Source organism: Hipposideros armiger, unplaced genomic scaffold (genome assembly GCF_001890085.2).
Source record: "Hipposideros armiger isolate ML-2016 unplaced genomic scaffold, ASM189008v1 scaffold_1132, whole genome shotgun sequence".
Taxonomy (NCBI): domain Eukaryota; kingdom Metazoa; phylum Chordata; class Mammalia; order Chiroptera; family Hipposideridae; genus Hipposideros; species Hipposideros armiger.
In genome coordinates, this window is record NW_017732482.1 from 30298 (window position 1) to 49212 (window position 18915).

An 18915-nucleotide genomic window follows, 5' to 3' on the forward strand; every position below is an offset into this window, starting at 1 on the left:
TGTGTAGCGTTGAATGTCAGGCCTGGCTGATGAGACGGTCAGGAGACATGGCTTCACGTGCTCCGTCCGGATCGAGTGCAGGTACAGCTGTCAGCTCCTCAGTTGTGGCCTGAGTGATGAGCTGTCAGAGAGCTCTGATTTTATGCTCAAGACTCTGTATAGTGTACTAGTCACCTGCAGTTCGATAAAACTCATCTGCAGTCCGATAAAACTCATCTGCAGTCCGATAAAGCCGTCCAGGTGGTCACACTCCACCTTGCTCTGGAGTTATCTGGTTAGCGCGTTTACTGGGTAGGATTTACACGTGATGTTCTGGCATGACTGTCACTTTGTGACTGACAAAACTATCAAAATTGTTAGAGTCCATTTTGTGTTCATTATTAATGTTCTATACAGGCAGAAACCCAAATAGTGTTCTCCATTTACAGGGGAGGGTCTCAGGGTTCATGAGCCTCATGTATGTGGGGAAAAGGGAGGAAGATGAGGTAAAGTGTATTAAAGAAGAGTTTGCTGGTGCTAAATGTGGTAGGGTTAGATTTGTACTTCATGGATTGGTTTGAGATTTGGCTAGAACTGTATTTCATTGATTGGTTAGCGATTCGATCATCAGCAAAGTCCAATTTTATCAGTCTTTCCCAACAGGATATTCTCATTCTTACTGACTTCTTGGAGTGATTGTGGTTTGGTCCAGTTTGGAAGATTAAGAAAAATAAGATGTGCAGGGCAGTTCCTCTGAAATGGCTATTCCGTATCTATTTTAATATTGCTCCACTTGTGTTATCTTTCACACCATCCATGGGACCACTGGGAGACTCCACCTGGGGAATATAGTGATAGGTGACAACGGATGTTGCACGGCCAGAGAGACAGTGAGGAGGGAAAGTGCTCTGAATAAGAGGAGACTAGGAGAGGAAAGACCGAGTTTTGTCTTGGAGGGATCAGGCCAGGCAAGGACAGAAACAGTCATCTGGAGACAAATCAGAGGACTCTGTCTGTGGGGAGACTATTGTTACCCCACAAATAAATCAATACTAACCCCTCCCAGGAGACTAACCCAGGCAGATTAATCTTAAAATGGAGGTAATAACATGTTAAGATGGGTATCTGCTTGAAGGCAGATATGGTCCTCTCCAGTGAATTGAGGATTACTGTTGGTGTTAAATTGACACCAGTGACCATCAGTTGACATGAGCTTTCTAACTGTGAAATGAAAATCTGCTCTTAATGCCCACTCTTTTCTTCGTAGACTGATTCAGACCTCACAGAGCAAGTGGGCACACTAGGAGCTCTGAATCTAATCACCCAGGGCAGAAAGCACTTTAATATTGCTTTTGGGAATTGATCATGAATGAGCGACAGCCCTCCACATACATGACTCATAATTTATAATTGAGGTTCTATATACAAGATACAGAATGACAGTGTACCTCCTGAAGACTAGACAATGGCACACCTGAAAGCATCTCGATACTATTTCTCAGGAGCCACTTTCTAGGGGACGAATTTCATGGTGCCTCTGCACTCAATAAATTCATATGTAGTTTGGGTTTCTTTGTGGCATGCAGTGAGTGTAGGCAGAAAGGTGTTTTCTCGCCTTCCTCCCTCCATGTTTATCCTCCTTCCCACTCCCTTGTTGTCTTCTTAATTAACAATAAAGAAGGCATCGTTTATCTGAATGGACAGAATCTCACTGGGCATGTTTTACTTTTGTGAGTGAGATGACTGTACTTTAAAGTTCATCACTACTACATGTCATTATCTAGTTTCTTCTTGCTACATGCCTAGGCAGAGCCTACACTCAGGGTCAGTTTCCTTTCTTTTCTTCAGTCCCTGAGTATGCAGCTAGGTGGATAATTATTCAATATTTTTATTGTGGTGATTCTTTTTATGGGTGTATAGATATGTAAAAACTTATCAAGGGCCGACAGAGTGGCTCAGTTGGTTAAGAGCTCACTCAAGAGTTTGAGCTCTGAGCAACAGTGGTTTGATGCCCGGCCCAAGCTGAGCTGCCAACAGGTGGCAGGATGGCTCAGCTAAAACAAAACAAAACAAAAAAAAAAACTTATCAGATTGTACACTTTAAATATGTATGTTTTACCATATGCCAATTATACTTCAATAAAACTATTTTTTTTAATGTGCCCCCCCCCAGACCCCTACCCCCTGCAAGGGAAAAAAATAGTTTCTTCTCTGTGTATCTAGACTTTTCAGTTTCCTACAATGCAAGACTAGGGCTTATGATGAATAAGAAAATCAAGAGAAAAAAAAATATATGAAAGGAACTTACTGAACACCCTTGACTACCACAGCAGTTTTGGTAAAGGCAAAGGAACTCACCCACGTGAGAAGAGCAGGATCTATGACTACCTGATACAGGGAAAGCCCTGAGCTTCTCTGCTTCCCTCCTTCTAGATGATGATTCTGGCATGCTCCTCACTCTGGCCCCTTGCCTGACACACCAGGATCCAGTGTTGTCATCATTCAATTCTCAGTTCAAATATGGTGCAGGAATGACTGTGGCCCTGCCTCCATGCCGCAAAGCACACTGGCTCCCAGCCAGCATCAGGGGTCCTGAATGCTCTTCCTTCGCTTTAGGAGGGTGTTAAGCAACGACTGCAACATCAGTATTTAACACACATATACCAAAGGACTGCTGTAGCAACTTACTGTCCTAGAGTGAAAGACAGGAATTTGGGAGCTGGCTGGAAGGTGGGCTATTTGAGAAGGACTTGTTTTAGAGGACTAAAACAACTTTCCTTGAAGTTTATAATCATTCAGGGGGAAATGGAGCTAACTTTATGAAGCACCAAGAATTTTGTTAAGTCCATTTTATATCTATATTAGTTCATTTAGGTTTTGAAACCACCCTGAGAAACTAACACTAATCACTCTTTATTGAAAATTCCAGTTTCATTGTTTGTCTCACCCACTAAACTGAAAGCTATTAGAGGGCAGAAACCAGGTGTTTTTTTTACCATTGTATGGCTGGTGATTTGCAAGATACCAGACAAAGTAGAGTTTTAGTAGATTTTATAAATTAAAGTGAGTAGGTATAATAACGATCTGCAAAGCAAAATAACTTGCACAGGTAGGAAATGTCTCAGTGGGGAAAAGGTGTGATGGTCACTGCAACAGGAAGGTATCTTCTTACTGAAGAACGACGCAGGCAAATCCATGGAATATAACAGAATTTATTATAGAATAATTTACTTTCGGGGATGTAGGGTCAGAGCAGACAGATGACCCAGCAGTTCCACACAAATTATTCTCCACTAAAAGACCCCTGTCACAGCACTTTTTTAATATAGTATAACTCAGGTACTAATGATTGACAAGACAAATGGACAAAGAATGCATTATGTGCCCAGGGCCATACCTGCTGGTGGTATTGTGATAGATGATTGTTTATAATCAACACTATTATCAGCTTGATATTTATCTCAGTTGTCATGCCATTCTAGCCATTATTAACAAAAATATTTATGGCTACATTTTAAGGAACACAGGTAATCATCAACAAGAAGGTTTTGATATGTTTTGCTAAGGACAGTCAGTAAATGTCAGTCAAAAGTCACAGCATGAAAACTTAGAGAAATCTAGGACACATTGATGGAGTTTGTTTTATTCACAGCTACATCTATACAGTAAATGATTGCTGAAATTGTTTTTTTTTTAACTTTTTCTTTTGAAATAATTTCAGATAGAGCAGCTGAATAAATTGTACAAAGATTTCCAATATATTCTTCATCTAGATTCTCTAACCATTAATATCTTCCACATTTGCTTTATTGTTTATGTAGATATGTGATTATTTTTTCTGAATGTTTGAGAGCAAGTTATGGACGTGTTGCCCCTTTATCTCTAAATACTTCACTATATAATTCCTAAAAACAAGAACATTCTTTTGACAAGGGCTTAAGATACTTATCAAAATCAAAAGGGAAATTTACTTTGAAACTATGCTATTATCTAATCTGCAGAATGTACACAACTTTCATCAATTGCCTCACCAATATCTTTTATAACAATGGAAAAAAATTTTTTTTCCTGTTTCAGGATCCTATCCAGGATCATACAAAACATTTAGACACATCTCTTTAGTCTTTTTTAATCTGTGAATCCTTTCATTTAATCTTTGTCTTTCATGATTGTGACATTATTAACAAGTATGGACCTGTTACTTTATAAAATATCCCTAAATTTGAACTTCTCTGATTTTTTCCCCCTTATATTGGATTTTGGTTATGCATTTTAGCATCATTTATGTACAGAAATAACGTGTATCCTTCTCAGTGCATTTTGTCAGGAGGAACATGATGTCTGTCTTATCAAACATGATATCAAATTTGATTACTTGGTTAAGGTGGTGTTTCTCCACTATAATTTTTGTATTTTTCCATTTGTAATTAATTTTATTATAGATGTGCTGAAATTTTTACCATTATAGTACTATGTTGTCTTAAAAATTCGTTTCCATACTCATTTTTTCACCATCCTTCCAGACCCTTGTTATATGATAATGTGTCCAGTATGCCACTCACTTAGGTCCTCACCTAAGTAAAAAATTAAAATATTGACTTGGGCAAGTTTAACAGCAGAGCCTATAACAGAGATCTTCCTATGCCTCTTGCCTGGAATTTAATAGTTTCTTCATACACCTAACAAGCTTTTATTGTATGATTATTATGAGAAATACATGTCTTTATAATGTTGCCAATACAAAAATGAATTAAATGTAATCTAGTCCCTTAAGTACTTTGTATTCTAATTAGAAAGATGTATATGCAAGCACCTGTAGCACAAATACTCTGAAAAGTTTCTAACGATAGGTGAAGACAAGGCCTAGTCCAGTCATTGCTTTTTTGTTTCTTCCAAATGAGCGTATCTCCATATTTTTTTCCTATCACTCTCAAAGAGATTTTTTAGGTATTTCTTTCCTAATCACACCCTTTCTGAAATAAAAACTAAGGCGTAAGATTTTGTCAAGTAGGGTTGAGTTTGAAGGGCCAGAAACCATAGTAATGTTTAAGATTTTTTGGCCTCTTAATAACTAATTTTTGCCCCCTTAGGAGCACTATTGCTTTCCTTGAAAGAGTATGCAAGCCCTCAAACCCCACTTCCAAGGAGATTTCCTTGTTTGTTCCTACTATGTCTTCTCAGCACAATGGCCAACCATTCCCCCTTTCCTACAAAAGAAATTCCGAATGTCTGGGCCTAACAATTAATGACTATTTGAAAGAGAATTTGGTTTAAAAAATACAACAATTACATCTTACAAAATATCTGATCAGTTCTTCACAAAACTGTCATGGTCATCAAACACAAGGATAAATTGAGAAACTACCGAAGTCAAGAGAAACCTAAGAACACATGACAACTAAATGTAAGGTGTGGTATCCTGAATGAAACCCTGGAACAGAAATAAGAAGTAAAATAAATAAAAGAGGAAATCTGAATAAAGTATGGGTTGTAGTTGATAAAAATATTAAAAAACAAAAATGATAAAACAACAAAAACACTCCCCTGCCTTACTCTGTCTTGGGTAGTAAACACTCTGGGACTCCCTCATGGTGGGTTCCTTTAATTAAAACAGAAGCTGAAACACAGCGTTAGTGGAATTCCAGACACTGACCAGAAGCCTGCACTGAGATCGTGTCTAATGTTAATTTAACAACTGTTGTTAGTTAATTGTTTCTAGGAGGGTGCTATAAAGCATAACCACAGAAAGGAGAAAAAGAGAATATTTCTGTATTTGTAGTAAAAAATGGGGCCATAGGCTCTTATATTGCTCAATAATTTCCTTCTAAGATTTGTGTAACAAATTTTCCTCCCTTGGGTTTTTTATTTTGTGATAAATAAGGGAAAAATTTGAGTTTTAATTCAATCAGTTCTGGTTTCAAATGCTAGCTCTGCCCTTTACTAGTTTTGTAATTTGGGCAAGTTTCTTTCTGAACCTCAGTTTCCTCTATAAACTGACATTGTAATAAGTGCCTTGCAACAACATGGGTTCTTCACATCTCAAATCAAGTAGCATCATTTCCTCAGGAAGTTATCCCTGGCCTCTTACAGTTACTCAAACTCCTTGCTAACAGAGTCTCAGAATATATCTTGGCAATCCCCCATCTGTATATACTTTGGTAAAAATTTTATACATATGCACACAGAGAAATGTACAAAGATATATATTGTAATACTACTTGTTAGAGTGAAAGTTTGGGAACATCCTAAATATGCAACAACAGAAGACTGATAAATAAATGGTGGTTTATTAATACAAAGGAAACAAAATAACACATCAGTAAAAATAAAGGAACAAGAACATATTTTAATATTGATGAGTCTAAAAAACACTGTTTAGTATTTATATAAATTTATTTTAAAATTGTACACAGAAACACTCTATTTTGTGTATAAGTATATTATATATGATGTAAAAGTGTAAAAATAGCACTGGATACACTCCAAACTTATGCCCGACCAATTGGTTACAACTGACAATAAATCTGAAATTCCCACGATCCCATTCCTCGGGTTTGATTAATTTGCTAGAGCAGCTCATAGAACTCAGGGAAACACTTACTTAAGCTTACCAGTTTTATACCCATAAAAGATGTGACAAAGGAGACAGGCATACAGCCAGATGAAGAGATAGATAGGGTGAGGTCTGGGAGGGTCTGCAGCATCAGGAACTTCTGTCCCAGTGGAGCTGGGCTCCATCACCTTTCTGGTATGTGGATGTGTTCACCACCTGAAAGCTCTCTGAAACCCATACTATTGGAATTTTATGGAGGCTTCCTCATGTAAGCATGATAGATTGTTAACTCCTTTTGTAGCCTCTCTCCCCTCTTTGGAGAATGGGGGGGGCAGGGTTTGAAAAAGCTTCCAATCATGGCTTGGTCTTTCTGGTGACCATCTCCCGTCCAGAAGCCATCCAGGAGCCCACCCAGAGTCACCTCATTACAACAAAAGATGTTCTCAGAGCTCTTATCACTTAGGAATTTACAAGGCTTCCAGGAGCTTCGTGCCAGGAAGGGGTGTGTGTGTGTGGGGGGAGACAGAAAACAAAATATCTCACAGGGATCTAGTCATTGATATTTTCCTAAAAGCTCATAGGTGAATTAAATTCCGAAACCAGAGTTGAGAGCTGCTGGAACATTTGCTAAATTCGTTTCTAAGCTCTGTCTACTTTTTGACCACTCTATAATGTCTGTCAGGTTATTTAAGCTGATTTAGGGATACAGCTAAATGAACTTCTGATTTAGTCAATTATCTTGACAAAATTGCATGTAGAAAAAAAAGCAAATCTGGAGAGTCTCCATCTCAGTCTTGTCCATTTATTTAAAACTAACACCTTCTGGGCCGGCCGAGTGGCTCATTGGTTAAGAGTTGGCTTCAGAACTCTGAGCAACAGGGCCACCGGTTCAATTCCCACATAGGCCAGTGATGCTGCAACTGAGCTGAGCTGTCGCTGAGCTGCCAACAGGTGGCAGGATGGCTCAGCTGGTATAGCAACACAATTGCCTGTTCGATGGTGGCTACACCCACCCACAACGAAGACTGAACACAGCACCTTGAGCTTAGAAGCCACAAGCTGCCGATGGACAGCCAGATGGCGACTGGTGCCCTCACAATGAAGGTTGAAGAACAACAACTTGGCTGGTTCCCTTCCCTATTTCCCCAACACTGTTCCCCTCCCCCAATTCCCCAATAAAATCTTGAAAAAAAAAAAAAAGAGTTGGCCTGGGAGTGCGAGCTCTGAGCAGCAGGGCTGCCGGTTCGGATCCCACATGGGCCAGTGACTCTGCACCCTCTACAGCTAAGATGATGAACAACAGCTCGACCTGGAGCTGGGCTGCCGTGAGTCGCCTGTGACGGCGTAGGCTGCAGTGGGTCTGCAGTGGGCTGACGTAAGCTACTGTGAGTGGCCGGCAGCCAGCGTGAGCAGCCAGCAGCCCAGGTGAGCTGCCATGAGCTGCCGTGAGCGGCCATCCAATGGCCAGCAACCCATCTGTCTCAGCTGGGAAGAGCGCAATGATCACAATACCAACATGGACCAGTGAAGCGACATTTTCTACAACTAGGCTGAAGAACAAAAGGACAGCAACTTGTCTGTTCCCTTTCCCTGATTCCCCAATAAAATCTTTTAAAAAATAAATAAACAAAAATAAAAATAAACTAACACCTTCTAAGAGTTTGAGCTTAAGAGATTGTCCCAATGTTACTCTCATTCTTATTCCACCCTTGAGTGATGAAAAGTGACTACAACTGTTGGGGAAGGTAGGAGATGGAGAGGGGAGGCAAGGATTAGATATTGCTCCAAGTCTTTAAAAGATGGCACTCATATTTTTGTTTTTAATTTTTTGTTACAAAATATTTGCAGTGTTTTTAAGGTCACAGAAAAAAAATGAAATAAAATTTACATCTCACACTTAATTTTGTTATTTTTAAGTTATATTTCATGTTCTCTAATGTTTCTAACTGTTCAAAATTTCTGTAGCACATATTTCTTCAATCCATGAGTTCCTTTTAATGTACAAATACAATAACAGCAATGTAATTTTGTTTTTTGATTGAAGAAAGTTCAGTCTTTTACTAGGTTACTTTCTCAAATAATCTCTGGACATGTCCAGGTAAGGCTTATATGGTACATAGATCCATTCTGATTACCACTCAGGTCAACCCATGCCATCTGAAAACCTCTTTCCCTGAGGATGCTGCTACTTTCCTACACTGGTTCACACCAAACATGAGCACAGATCCTTCCCACCATTCCCCACAGGCTTTACTTGAAGACTCTGAAACTATAAAATGTAAATGCAGTACAGCTTAAAGTTGAATACTATTTGAGAGCCACTCTAAATTGTAGAACTCAAGTCCCACTATATAGAGTTCCCCATACTGGGTACCCAACTTCTCAGGTGCCAAGTTGCCCTGGCCAGTTTATTTCTTCCCAATTGGAGGGCTCTTGACTATCCATCACCCTCGGAATCTAGGATCCTGAAATCTGAAATGTTGTATTCCATTCTTTGTTTCTAAGACATGACATAAATGCGTGATATAAACAAATGTGAGCACAATAGCACATTTATTAAAGGAATAGTCTGGTTTGGAAAGAATCATTCTGTAGCACTGGTCAATGACACACTTGTAACTACTTCAATATGTGGCCTTTCCAATATTTCCCCATGTATAAGACGCACCTTAATCTGGGGCCCAAAATTTGAAAAAAAAAAAAGTATTACATAAAGTTATTAAACTCAAGTTTTATTCATCATAAAATTCATACAACTCCTCATCACTGTCAAAAAATCTATAACCACTGTATAAGACGCACCCACTTTTAAGACCCCAAATTTTTCAAAAAAGGGTGTGTCTTATACATGGGGATATATGGTACATTATCTTTGGCTGCTACTCAAAGATTGATAACTATAGAGTACTTTGACTTATGTTGGCCTTCTAACTCTACAGGTAATCAACCAATAACTTTAGAGGTTGACAAAGTAACTGAAACTCCCTCTGTGAAAGTGACCTATGAAGGGGAGCAGAATGTGCCATCCCCAAATATGTCCCTTTGGCATAAGGATTATTTTGAGCTGATTATTTTAGGAACTGCAGACACAGGAGAAGCTCTGAAAACAGAGTGGAAGTTACCCTTTTATAAGAGATATTTACATTAGAAAGGAGGCCTGTACCAGGAAGAAAGCCTTTACCAGAGATCACTTCATCTGGAGTGACTTATCTCCATGGCAGGGCAAACTTTGTTTACCATACATTTACTCTTTTCCTTTTCCTGTGATTGCCTTCCTTCCCTTTGAAGCCCCAGACTCCTGTTCTTTTCCTTAGCTCAAGATGGTATATAAGGCTCAATCCTCTGGCCACCTTTTGAGTCCCATATCTTTATGGGGGCTCCTGTGTGTACACATATGATTAAAATTGTTTTCTCCTATTAATCTGTCTTTTTATTATAGGGGGGTTCTCAGCCAAGAACCTAGAAGAATAGAGGAAAAATTATTTTTCCTACCCTATACCAGGAGCCAAAATAGTTCTTGGAATATTGGGATAGGCAGGTCTAGATCTCTCTAGGCTGGCAATAGTGTGAAAGGGATCTCAAACACTCATACTCACACTCAGTAGAATGCAGGAGAAAGTAGTTTTATTGTTATGAATATAGTGCAACAAAGCTTTGCAGGAATTCCAAGGTTAAAAACATGGAGGTCTGGACCCTTTTTTGCCCTCTTCTCTTTTGCTTTCCTTTGAAATACACAGAGCTCAAAAACAGAAAAGAATCCTATTTCTTTTTGTCCCAACTCAGGTCTTGAATCCTTGGCACGCTAATCCTCCCAACAGCTTCCTTTTTTCTTCTATGGGAACCAGGGAAATCAGCAAAAGAAAAGAAAAGGCAGAAGAGTTCATAAGAAAACCTGTACCAAGTCAGGGGAAGAGTGATGGAAACTTTAAACAATCTTATCTAAGTGTACAGGAACCAACTGAAAGGGAGGGTCACTCTTCTGAGGAGGTTCACAAGCAATAATGAAGAACTTGTATTGGGCAGCATCTTTGTAGCGGCAGTTAGGATACTTCCCTGCAGTAAGATTGCAGTTAGTCATATTAACAGGCTTTGGACTCTGGTGGCAATTGTTCCAGCCATTCTTACAAACAATCTTGGGCAACCCACAGGTAGCAGCCACGTTCTTGAAGGAGTCATGCAGAAAGGTGTTTTGAGGCTTACAGTGCCGAGTATAATTATTAATAACATGCATTGCCTGGTAACATTGGAGAGGGTTTGGCTGTATATGCTGAATTTCAAACCAGTGAGCCTTCGTAAGATTCTTAGGCAAAGCACAAACTGGATACATTGGCCCCCACAGTCCCAACAGCAACAGGAGGAGAGGGAAGCCTTCCAGGAGATCTAGCACCATCTTTCCTGTTTACGAAGAGGGAAAATAATGGTAGTAGTAGAAGCAATAAGAGCAAAATTATTATTAAAAAACATTTAGATTTTTATTGTGCCTTTTAAGATTTCATAGCTCTTTTTTTTTTATAACCATCTTTTTTCTCACTTGAGTCTCACAATTTTATGATGAGCCTGAAGCCCAGTGAAGAGGACCTTTCTTCTGATTGGCAGATTCCAGTCTTCTGTCTCTCCTGTACTCATGTGTTTGATGGCCTCCATGTCAGAAACCTTGTCTCATCCCTCTTCCTTCCTGAAATATTTATCCTCCATCTATTTGACCTGGACCTCCCAGCCATCTTCACTGCCTTGGTTTCCCTAGCCCTGAGGCGTCTCCTCTTACCAGGTCTCCACACTGGGGCTCCCGCTGAGAACAGAAGCTGTAGTTGCTTGCAGGCTCCAAGGCTTTTGTAGGCTGTTCCTCTCCCAGGCATGCCAGAGCTGCCTGCTTGTGACAAGGAAGAAGTTCTGAGCCCCTAGGAAAGAGAAACCTAGGGCTTGGAAGATGAAATTCTTGTGCACAGTGTAGATGAGATGCTTAGACCTCCAAACTTGCTGATTACAATAGTACCGATATCACTGAAGAGACAGGAAGAGTAAGCTTATTTAAAGAAACAGTATGACTCAAAACTCACAGTTTTGAGGAACTGATCACTTACTTCCTGATGTGGGTTAAACGCTTATTTCCTGAGCTGAAGTTTCAGTTTTTTGAAGCTCTGATTTCGGTTCCCTAAGAGAAAAATATACCAGCTCAATCTGATATAATAGCTGCCACATACTTGGTAATGTTGTGAGTTCCAGCTACAGACTTGAATGAATTATTCATTTATGTGTACATTTTTTGGGCAAAATACTGGGCTACTCAGATTTGGGAACTCATGATCTAATGAGACAATTAGGTAAATAGACAAATACAGTATATTTAATAAATGTAAATAGCACTTATAGCTGTGATGAAGAAAAACTGGAGAAGATAGTAGAGAGCGGGCGTTATTGGAGGGCACAACACCTGAACTGAGTTTTGAGGATTAATTAGAAGTTAGGTCAAGAGGATGGTAAGGGCATCCCAAAGAGGAAACTGCATGTGAAGAGACCCATACACATGAAGGAGAAGGGAAAATTTAGGGTATTTGCCTCTTGAATCCGCTCTTGCCTTTCCACTGGTGCTGAAATACCCTATTCAGAACCCCATTGTCTCATGGAGGGCTCATGAAAGCCTCCTACAAGGACTCCCTGCCTGTAGCCCCTTTTCCTTCCAATCCATTCTACATATTACTTCAAGATTAGTATTCCTAAATGTAATCATGGAACACTCTTGCCCAATTTTTATAATGGCTCCAATTATCTGTAGGATAGGAATGATGTCTGTTTATAACCAAGTTGCAGGACACCAGGTTAATATACCAAAATCAATTGCTTTCTTATAAGCGAGCAATGAACAATTGGAATTTGAAATAAAAAAAAACAAAACAAAACAAAAAACAACCCACAAACATTTACAGTAACACCAAAGAAAAATGAAATATTTAGGTATAAATCCAATAAAATAATGTATAAGATCAATATGAGAAAAGCTATAAAACTCTGATTAAATAAATCAAAGAGGATTTGAATAAATGGAGAGATATTCCATGTTCATGATGAAGGAAACCACAATGTCACCCCAAAATATGGCTCTTTGACATAAAAATTATTTTGTGTTGAAGGCAATCAATCAGTAAATGCAGAAAAAGCTCCCCCTTTCCAGCCTAAAGGCAGGAAATAAATTCACCTTTTACTGAAGACAGACTTAATCAGCCCAGAGAGTGCACCAGAGGAATCTGCAAACAAACTTTATTAAACTAACCCTTATCTTCCTAGTTACCTTTTTACTATTTACTACCCATAGACCAAACCCCTTTGTCTTGTCCATTCTCCACAAATTCATTGTTTCTTTGTTTAAAAGGTATAAGAGCTTCCTGTTTTGGTCAGTTCTTTGGGTTTTCATTCTTTCATGAAGTCTCCCATGTTCATGTAAAAATTTAATAAAATTTGTATGCTTTTTTTTTCTTATTGATCTGTCTTTGTCAGCTTTTCAGAACCAGATAGAGACCCAAAGAGAATCAAAGATAATTTTTCCTCCCCTACAATGCATTTGGGTTTTAGCACAAATGATGCTATTTGGGGCCTGTTTTTTTTCTTTTATTTTTTTAACAATACCAAACCTAGATTTAATACCTTATCTAAATGCAGTTTCAACCTCTACCAGAAACATAATCTTAATCAACCAGTATGAAAATTTCTAGTCAAGCACCTATAAAGTAATCTGTTGAGTAGTCCTTCTCCATTTCCCATAGAAAAAAGAGGCAATCTACATAATAAAAACCCTCTCTTTCTCTTCCCCCAAAGAAAAGATGTTCCAGCCCCAAAATAATCCTTTCTTTTCTTTCATTTATAGCTTCCTTGCCCCACCTTGCTTCCTATAAACCCTTCCATGTTGTACAACCCCTCAGAGCACCTTTCTTGTTGCTATATGAGATGCTTCCTAATTTATAAATTGCTTAATAAAGCCAATTAGGTCTTCAAGTTTTCTCAGTTGTATTTTGTTTTTTAACAAATGGGAGGGATCGCTATGAAGTGGAGCCTACAGGCTTCTCGATGACCATTAAACTAAATTGGGATATAAACATAGGATGGACTTTCACCAAGTAGCAACAAGTAAGAAAGAAGTTTCAGTGGCAGTGGCTGGAGTGTGTATGGTACAACATATTCCTGTGAGACAGCATATGAGGTCTGACAATCAAGTTCGCGAACTTGCCAACATGCGCTTACATTGTTTTCATAACCGTGTAAGTAAGTTTTCATAACCATGGTATATCAATATCTCACAGCTGTGTTCATGGGGACTTGTGGCAGTGTCTTGCTGAGTGGCGTTCATTATTGTTGTCGCGTGTTTTTGTGTGCCATCGTGAGAACATCTGAGCTTGAATTAGAGCAACGAACAAACATTAAATTTCTTGTTAAACTTGGCAAGAGTGGCAGTGAAACCAGGGACATGTCAGTTCAAGTTTATGGGGATAATGCCATGAAGAAAATGGCAGTTTACAAATAGATTAAACATTTTTCTGAGGGGAGAGAATGCATCACTGATGAAGAGAGGTCAGGGCGGCCAGTAATGGGCAGAGCTGATGAAAGCATTGCAAAAATTTGTCAAATTGTGGGTCAAATTTGTTGACTGACGATGAGAAGAATAGTAAACATCGATAGAGAAACAAGAAAATTTTTAAGTTAAATTATTTAAGGCAATTGTTAGTTAAGTTACATAGATTTCAGGCGTACAATTCTGTAATACATCATCTATATATTCCATTGTGTGTTCACCACCCAGAGTGAGTTCTCCTTTCATCACCATATATTTGATCACTTTTACACTCTTCTACCACCCCCAACCCCTAAATTAGGAAAATCTTAACAGGAAATCCTGGTGTGAGAAAGGTATGTGCAAAAATTATCCCAAAGGAGCTTACAGATAAACAAAAGCAAAGAAGAGTCGAAGTTTGCCAAGACTTTTGGAGAGGCAAGAGGATGTTTGGGGCCAGGTTATCACTGGTGATGAAACATGGGCCTGCCAATATGACCCTGAAACAAAGTGGCAAAGTGCACAATAGAAGTCAGCCAATTCTGCATGACCAAAAAAGTTCTGTCAGTCCAAATCTAGAGTCAAAATTATGTTGCTAACCTTTTTTGATATCAGAGGAATTATTTATTATGAATTTGTACCAACTGGACAAATAGTTAACCAAGTTTATTATTTGGAAATGCTGAAAAGGCTGCATAAAAAAGTTAGACAAAAACGACCTGAACTTTTCGCCAACAATTCATGGCTCTTGCATCACGACAATACACCAGCTCACACAGCACTGTCTGTGAGAAAGTTTTTAGCCAGTAAACAAATAAATGTATTGGAACACCCTCCCTACTCACCTGATCTGACCCCCAATGACTTCTTTCTTTACCTGAAGATAAAGGAAATATTAAATGGAAGACATTTTGATGACATTCAGGACATCAAGGGTAATACGATGACAGTTCTGATGTTCATTCCAGAAAGAGTTACAAAATTGCTTTAAAGGGTGTACTGGGTGCTGGTATTGGTACATAGCTTCCCAAGGGGAGTACTTTGAAGGTGACTGTAGTGATAATCAGCAATAAGGTATGCAGCACTTTTTTTAGAATGAGTTCGCTAACTTAATTGTCAGACCTCGTAGGGACTTGGGCCCAGGGTAGAAGGAATGCTGAATGGCCAGGAAGAATGTCGGATAAGCTGACCACGCCAGTGCAACTCTTACATGAAAATACAGAAGTAGCTGATTATTATCTCCCTTTTAACCACTTACTGCCTTGCAGAGGTCAAAACCACTGTTCCACATGTGCAGTTGGTCAAGGTCAAGTTATATGACCTTCCTGGGGTGGTGATAATGAGCAGTCTGCCATATTGCCCCCACATCACAGGCACAAACATTATTACCAGGCAATGTAGCTCGTAAAGAAAACCCACCTTTACCCAGGAGCCTGCTTTGCCCCCAGCATATAAAAGCAACTAAGCGGAGCCAGCCTCCCAAGTCAGTTCCCGGGACCTTCCTCTCTTCTGTGCTGCCTCCCTTGTCCTCAAGCACATGCTTAATAAAATCTGTCTGGAAATTTTTCTGGGGTTTCCTCTCGATTTCTATCTTGGAAAACCTAAGAACCCGATCTCCGGTAACACTTGGAACTGTATGTAAGTGCCTAGGTATGACTGTTGTTAAGAGAAAAGTGAAGTGCATGATAGGAGATAGAATATGGAGGAGATTATGTGCTGTGCTAAAGAAAATTGATATACCTTGTAGGATAAGCACCTAGTTTACATAGCAGATCCCTGTTGGGAGCTGGCTGGGATCAGCCAGGGACACTGAGGCTTTAGGTTGGCAAGTTTGGGTCTCCAGGTAGATACAGGCCTGGGGTGAGCGGCCTTGGAGCAGTTTGGTGGGGACCTGTGGGACAGTGCTTCTGTCTTAAACTGCTTCCAGACAACGCAAGTGCAAAAAGTAAAGACCCCAGCTTGCTGATAGGAAACGCTTATGGACTAAGGGACTCAGTTGCTCATAGACTATGGACTTGCCGTTTCAACATACATCACCGCTCTGGGACTTTCCACCATGGACCTGCTTCATATACTTGGGACTTACTACTGTGGGCTTGTAGACAGTTTTTATTTGCCTCAGTTTAACCTTGCCTAGCTATATCATTGGTTTTTATTGAGTATAACATAGCTTGTTGCTGAGGAGAAATTGTTTCTCCTCAGCCCATGAGTTTTAGCTTAAGGGAATCGCTCCCGAAAATGAGGAAATTGCTTCCCCTTAAGAATCTTGTATGCCCAATAAACGAAGTCTCAGTTTGCCACCAGCAGACTGAGTCTCTCCTGTCCCTCCCTGCACTTTGTCTCTCTTCTCTTTTATTTCTCGTCTCCCACCCAATCCTCTCAGGGACTCTTTTGGTGAGCTCCTGGCTGACGAGCCAGGGGCGTTCGGTTGAGCGAGCTGATCTCGTTCGGATCCCCAAATTTGAACGGCATAATCATGCTGGTGATTATGAGGATCACAAATGTTGCAGATAGAGTTTATCCATTAAAGTTTTTGGTTGCAAGCAACCCAAACCAGTTTGAGCTAATGTAAGGGGGAATTTTTAAATGGTGGTGGGGATTTATTGGAAGATTCTAGAAGAGATTATAATATGAAAAAATATAGCCGAAGGATTGGTCTTTGGAAATAGTTGAAATCAATAAGGATAGGTGTGCTGGAGATCAGGGCCTAATGGGCATGAATCTACTTTATTATTATTTTTTTTAATCCTTGCATTGCTACTTGAGATTCAGACCCTGAGGACAGTATAGGAGAAAAAAAAGAATCTTTTTCTTCTATCCTTCTAGATTCTTAGCTAGGGTCTCTGTAACAAAAGGCAGATTAACAAGAGAAAAAGAAACCGAAGTTATTAGCATGAATACCTCATACAAGGGAGAAACTCAGGAATGAGTAGCTCAAAGAGATGGCTAGAACTTGGACTTACATACCATCTTCACCTAAAACAAAGGAAGAGGAGTGTGGGGAAGGCAGTTATTGAAAAGTGGAAAAGCATAGTAAACTAAGGTAAGGCTTGTTATGCAGATGTAACACTTGACCTTCTCCGTTAAGAGTTTCTTGTGACTTAGAGTCATCTTTTTCTTCCTGGTACAGAGAGAAACACCCTTACAAATAGAGATTTCCTTTGTAACTGTAAATTTACCCTGCAAAAGTGTCGACGTAAGAAACATGCAAACATGTAGAGAGTTTTTATGAGTTTATTTGAGCCAAACTGATGACATATGCCAGAGAGAAAGATCTCAAATGCTCTGGAGAATAACAGTTTTGCAGCTTCTATTATGCATCTGAAATTAAGGAGGGAAAGTAAGGAAGATTACACAGAAATGGGAGAAAACAAGGGTTGGAGTACAAGATCGTTAACAAGATTATGTGCTCTCTTGAGGGTGGTTACAGTTTATTTCAAAGGTGTGTTAACCTAGATGTACTGGAAAGAACATACAGGGCTTACTTAAGGCAAAGGTAAACATTTTACTAAAGAGGTTATATGCCTGGAGCGTTATTACCCACCATGACCTGCCCAGTTAGGAATTTATGATCAGATTATCCTGTGAAGTTACTTTACATTCCATAGAACGCCCCCCCCCTTTTTTTTAGTCCACGAAAGGGTAATTTATACTCTTAAAAAGCTTCTCCTTTGTCTGCTGTTTCTCAAAATAATCCTTAAGTCAAAGAGGCATATTTTATTTTATTTTATTTTAAATAATGTCTTTTCTTTATTTTATTTTTATTTTTTATTGGGGAACAGCCACAGTCATTGGTTACACATTGCTTTCATGTTACAATGGCATAGTTGACTCTTTTAAAGAGGGCGCAGCTCACAGCGGCCCATGTGGGGATCGAACAGGCAACCTTGGTGTTATCAGCACCACGCTCTAACCAGCTGAGCTAACCGGTCACCCCTTCAAAGAGGCATACTTTAAAGTGACATATTCTGGTCTTCTACAAGAGAAAATCCAATTGGCTTAGCTTAGCTCTCATGGCCATCACTTGGCTCAGTAGAGGAGACTGGGAAAACCTTGATGGACAGCCTCACCAATATTGCACACGGAAAGTGAAAGGATAGTTCCCTCAGGTAAGTGAATATGCCGCTATTCAAATGGGGGGAAGTGGATATGAGAAAGCACAAGCAACAATGAAAAGTTATTTATACTAAACGCATTTAAATCCATTTTTCTCCTATACTGTTTTGAACCACCATCTTTTAATCCTTTAATAAAAGCAACTTTTAAAGAGTTTCTTTGGTGGGTTTTTTTTTTTAAACGATTTTATTGGGGAATTGGGGAAAGAGAACAGTGTTGGGGAATTGGGGGAGAGGAACAGCCAAGTTATTGTCCTTTAGTCTTAGTTGTAGAGGGCGCAGCTAGCTCAGCTCCTAAGTCCAGTTTCCATCTGGCCATCCATTGGCAGCACATAGCCACTCAGCTCAAGGTGCCGTGTTCAATCTTAGTTGTGGGTAGGCATAGCCTACCATCCCATGTAGAAGTCGAACCGGCAACCTTGTTGTTAAGAGCATGTGCTCTCACCAGCTGAGCCATCCTGCTGCCTGTTGGCAGCTCAGCTCAGGCACAGCTCACTGGCTCATGTGGGAATCGAGTCGGCAACGTTGTTATTCAGAGCTCATGCTCTTAAACAACTGAGCCACTTGGCCGGCCCCTAAAGAGCATTTTTTTTTTAGTGAGGTATTTGTGAAAATTTACTGCAGGAGACCAGAATAAACCACCCTAAAATATGACTGTAGGAGACCAGAACATGTCACCCCAAAATATGCCACTACATTTTGAAGCAGCATTTATCAAGTGAGAAAAA

At 39.6% G+C, this 18915-nt stretch overlaps 1 protein-coding gene across 1 annotated transcript; it reads right to left on the reverse strand.

The window, feature by feature from the left end:
• Positions 1-9331: 9331 nt before the first annotated feature.
• Positions 9332-11553, reverse strand: RNASE6 (ribonuclease A family member 6). Its single transcript, XM_019632356.1, has 2 exons — positions 11298-11553; positions 9332-10927 (listed from the first exon to the last, which is right to left on the reverse strand). Exons 1-2 carry the CDS (start codon positions 11386-11388, stop codon positions 10458-10460), a joined length of 561 nt encoding a protein of 186 aa, XP_019487901.1. The 5' UTR covers positions 11389-11553; the 3' UTR covers positions 9332-10457.
• Between the last annotated feature and the right edge of the window lie 7362 nt (positions 11554-18915).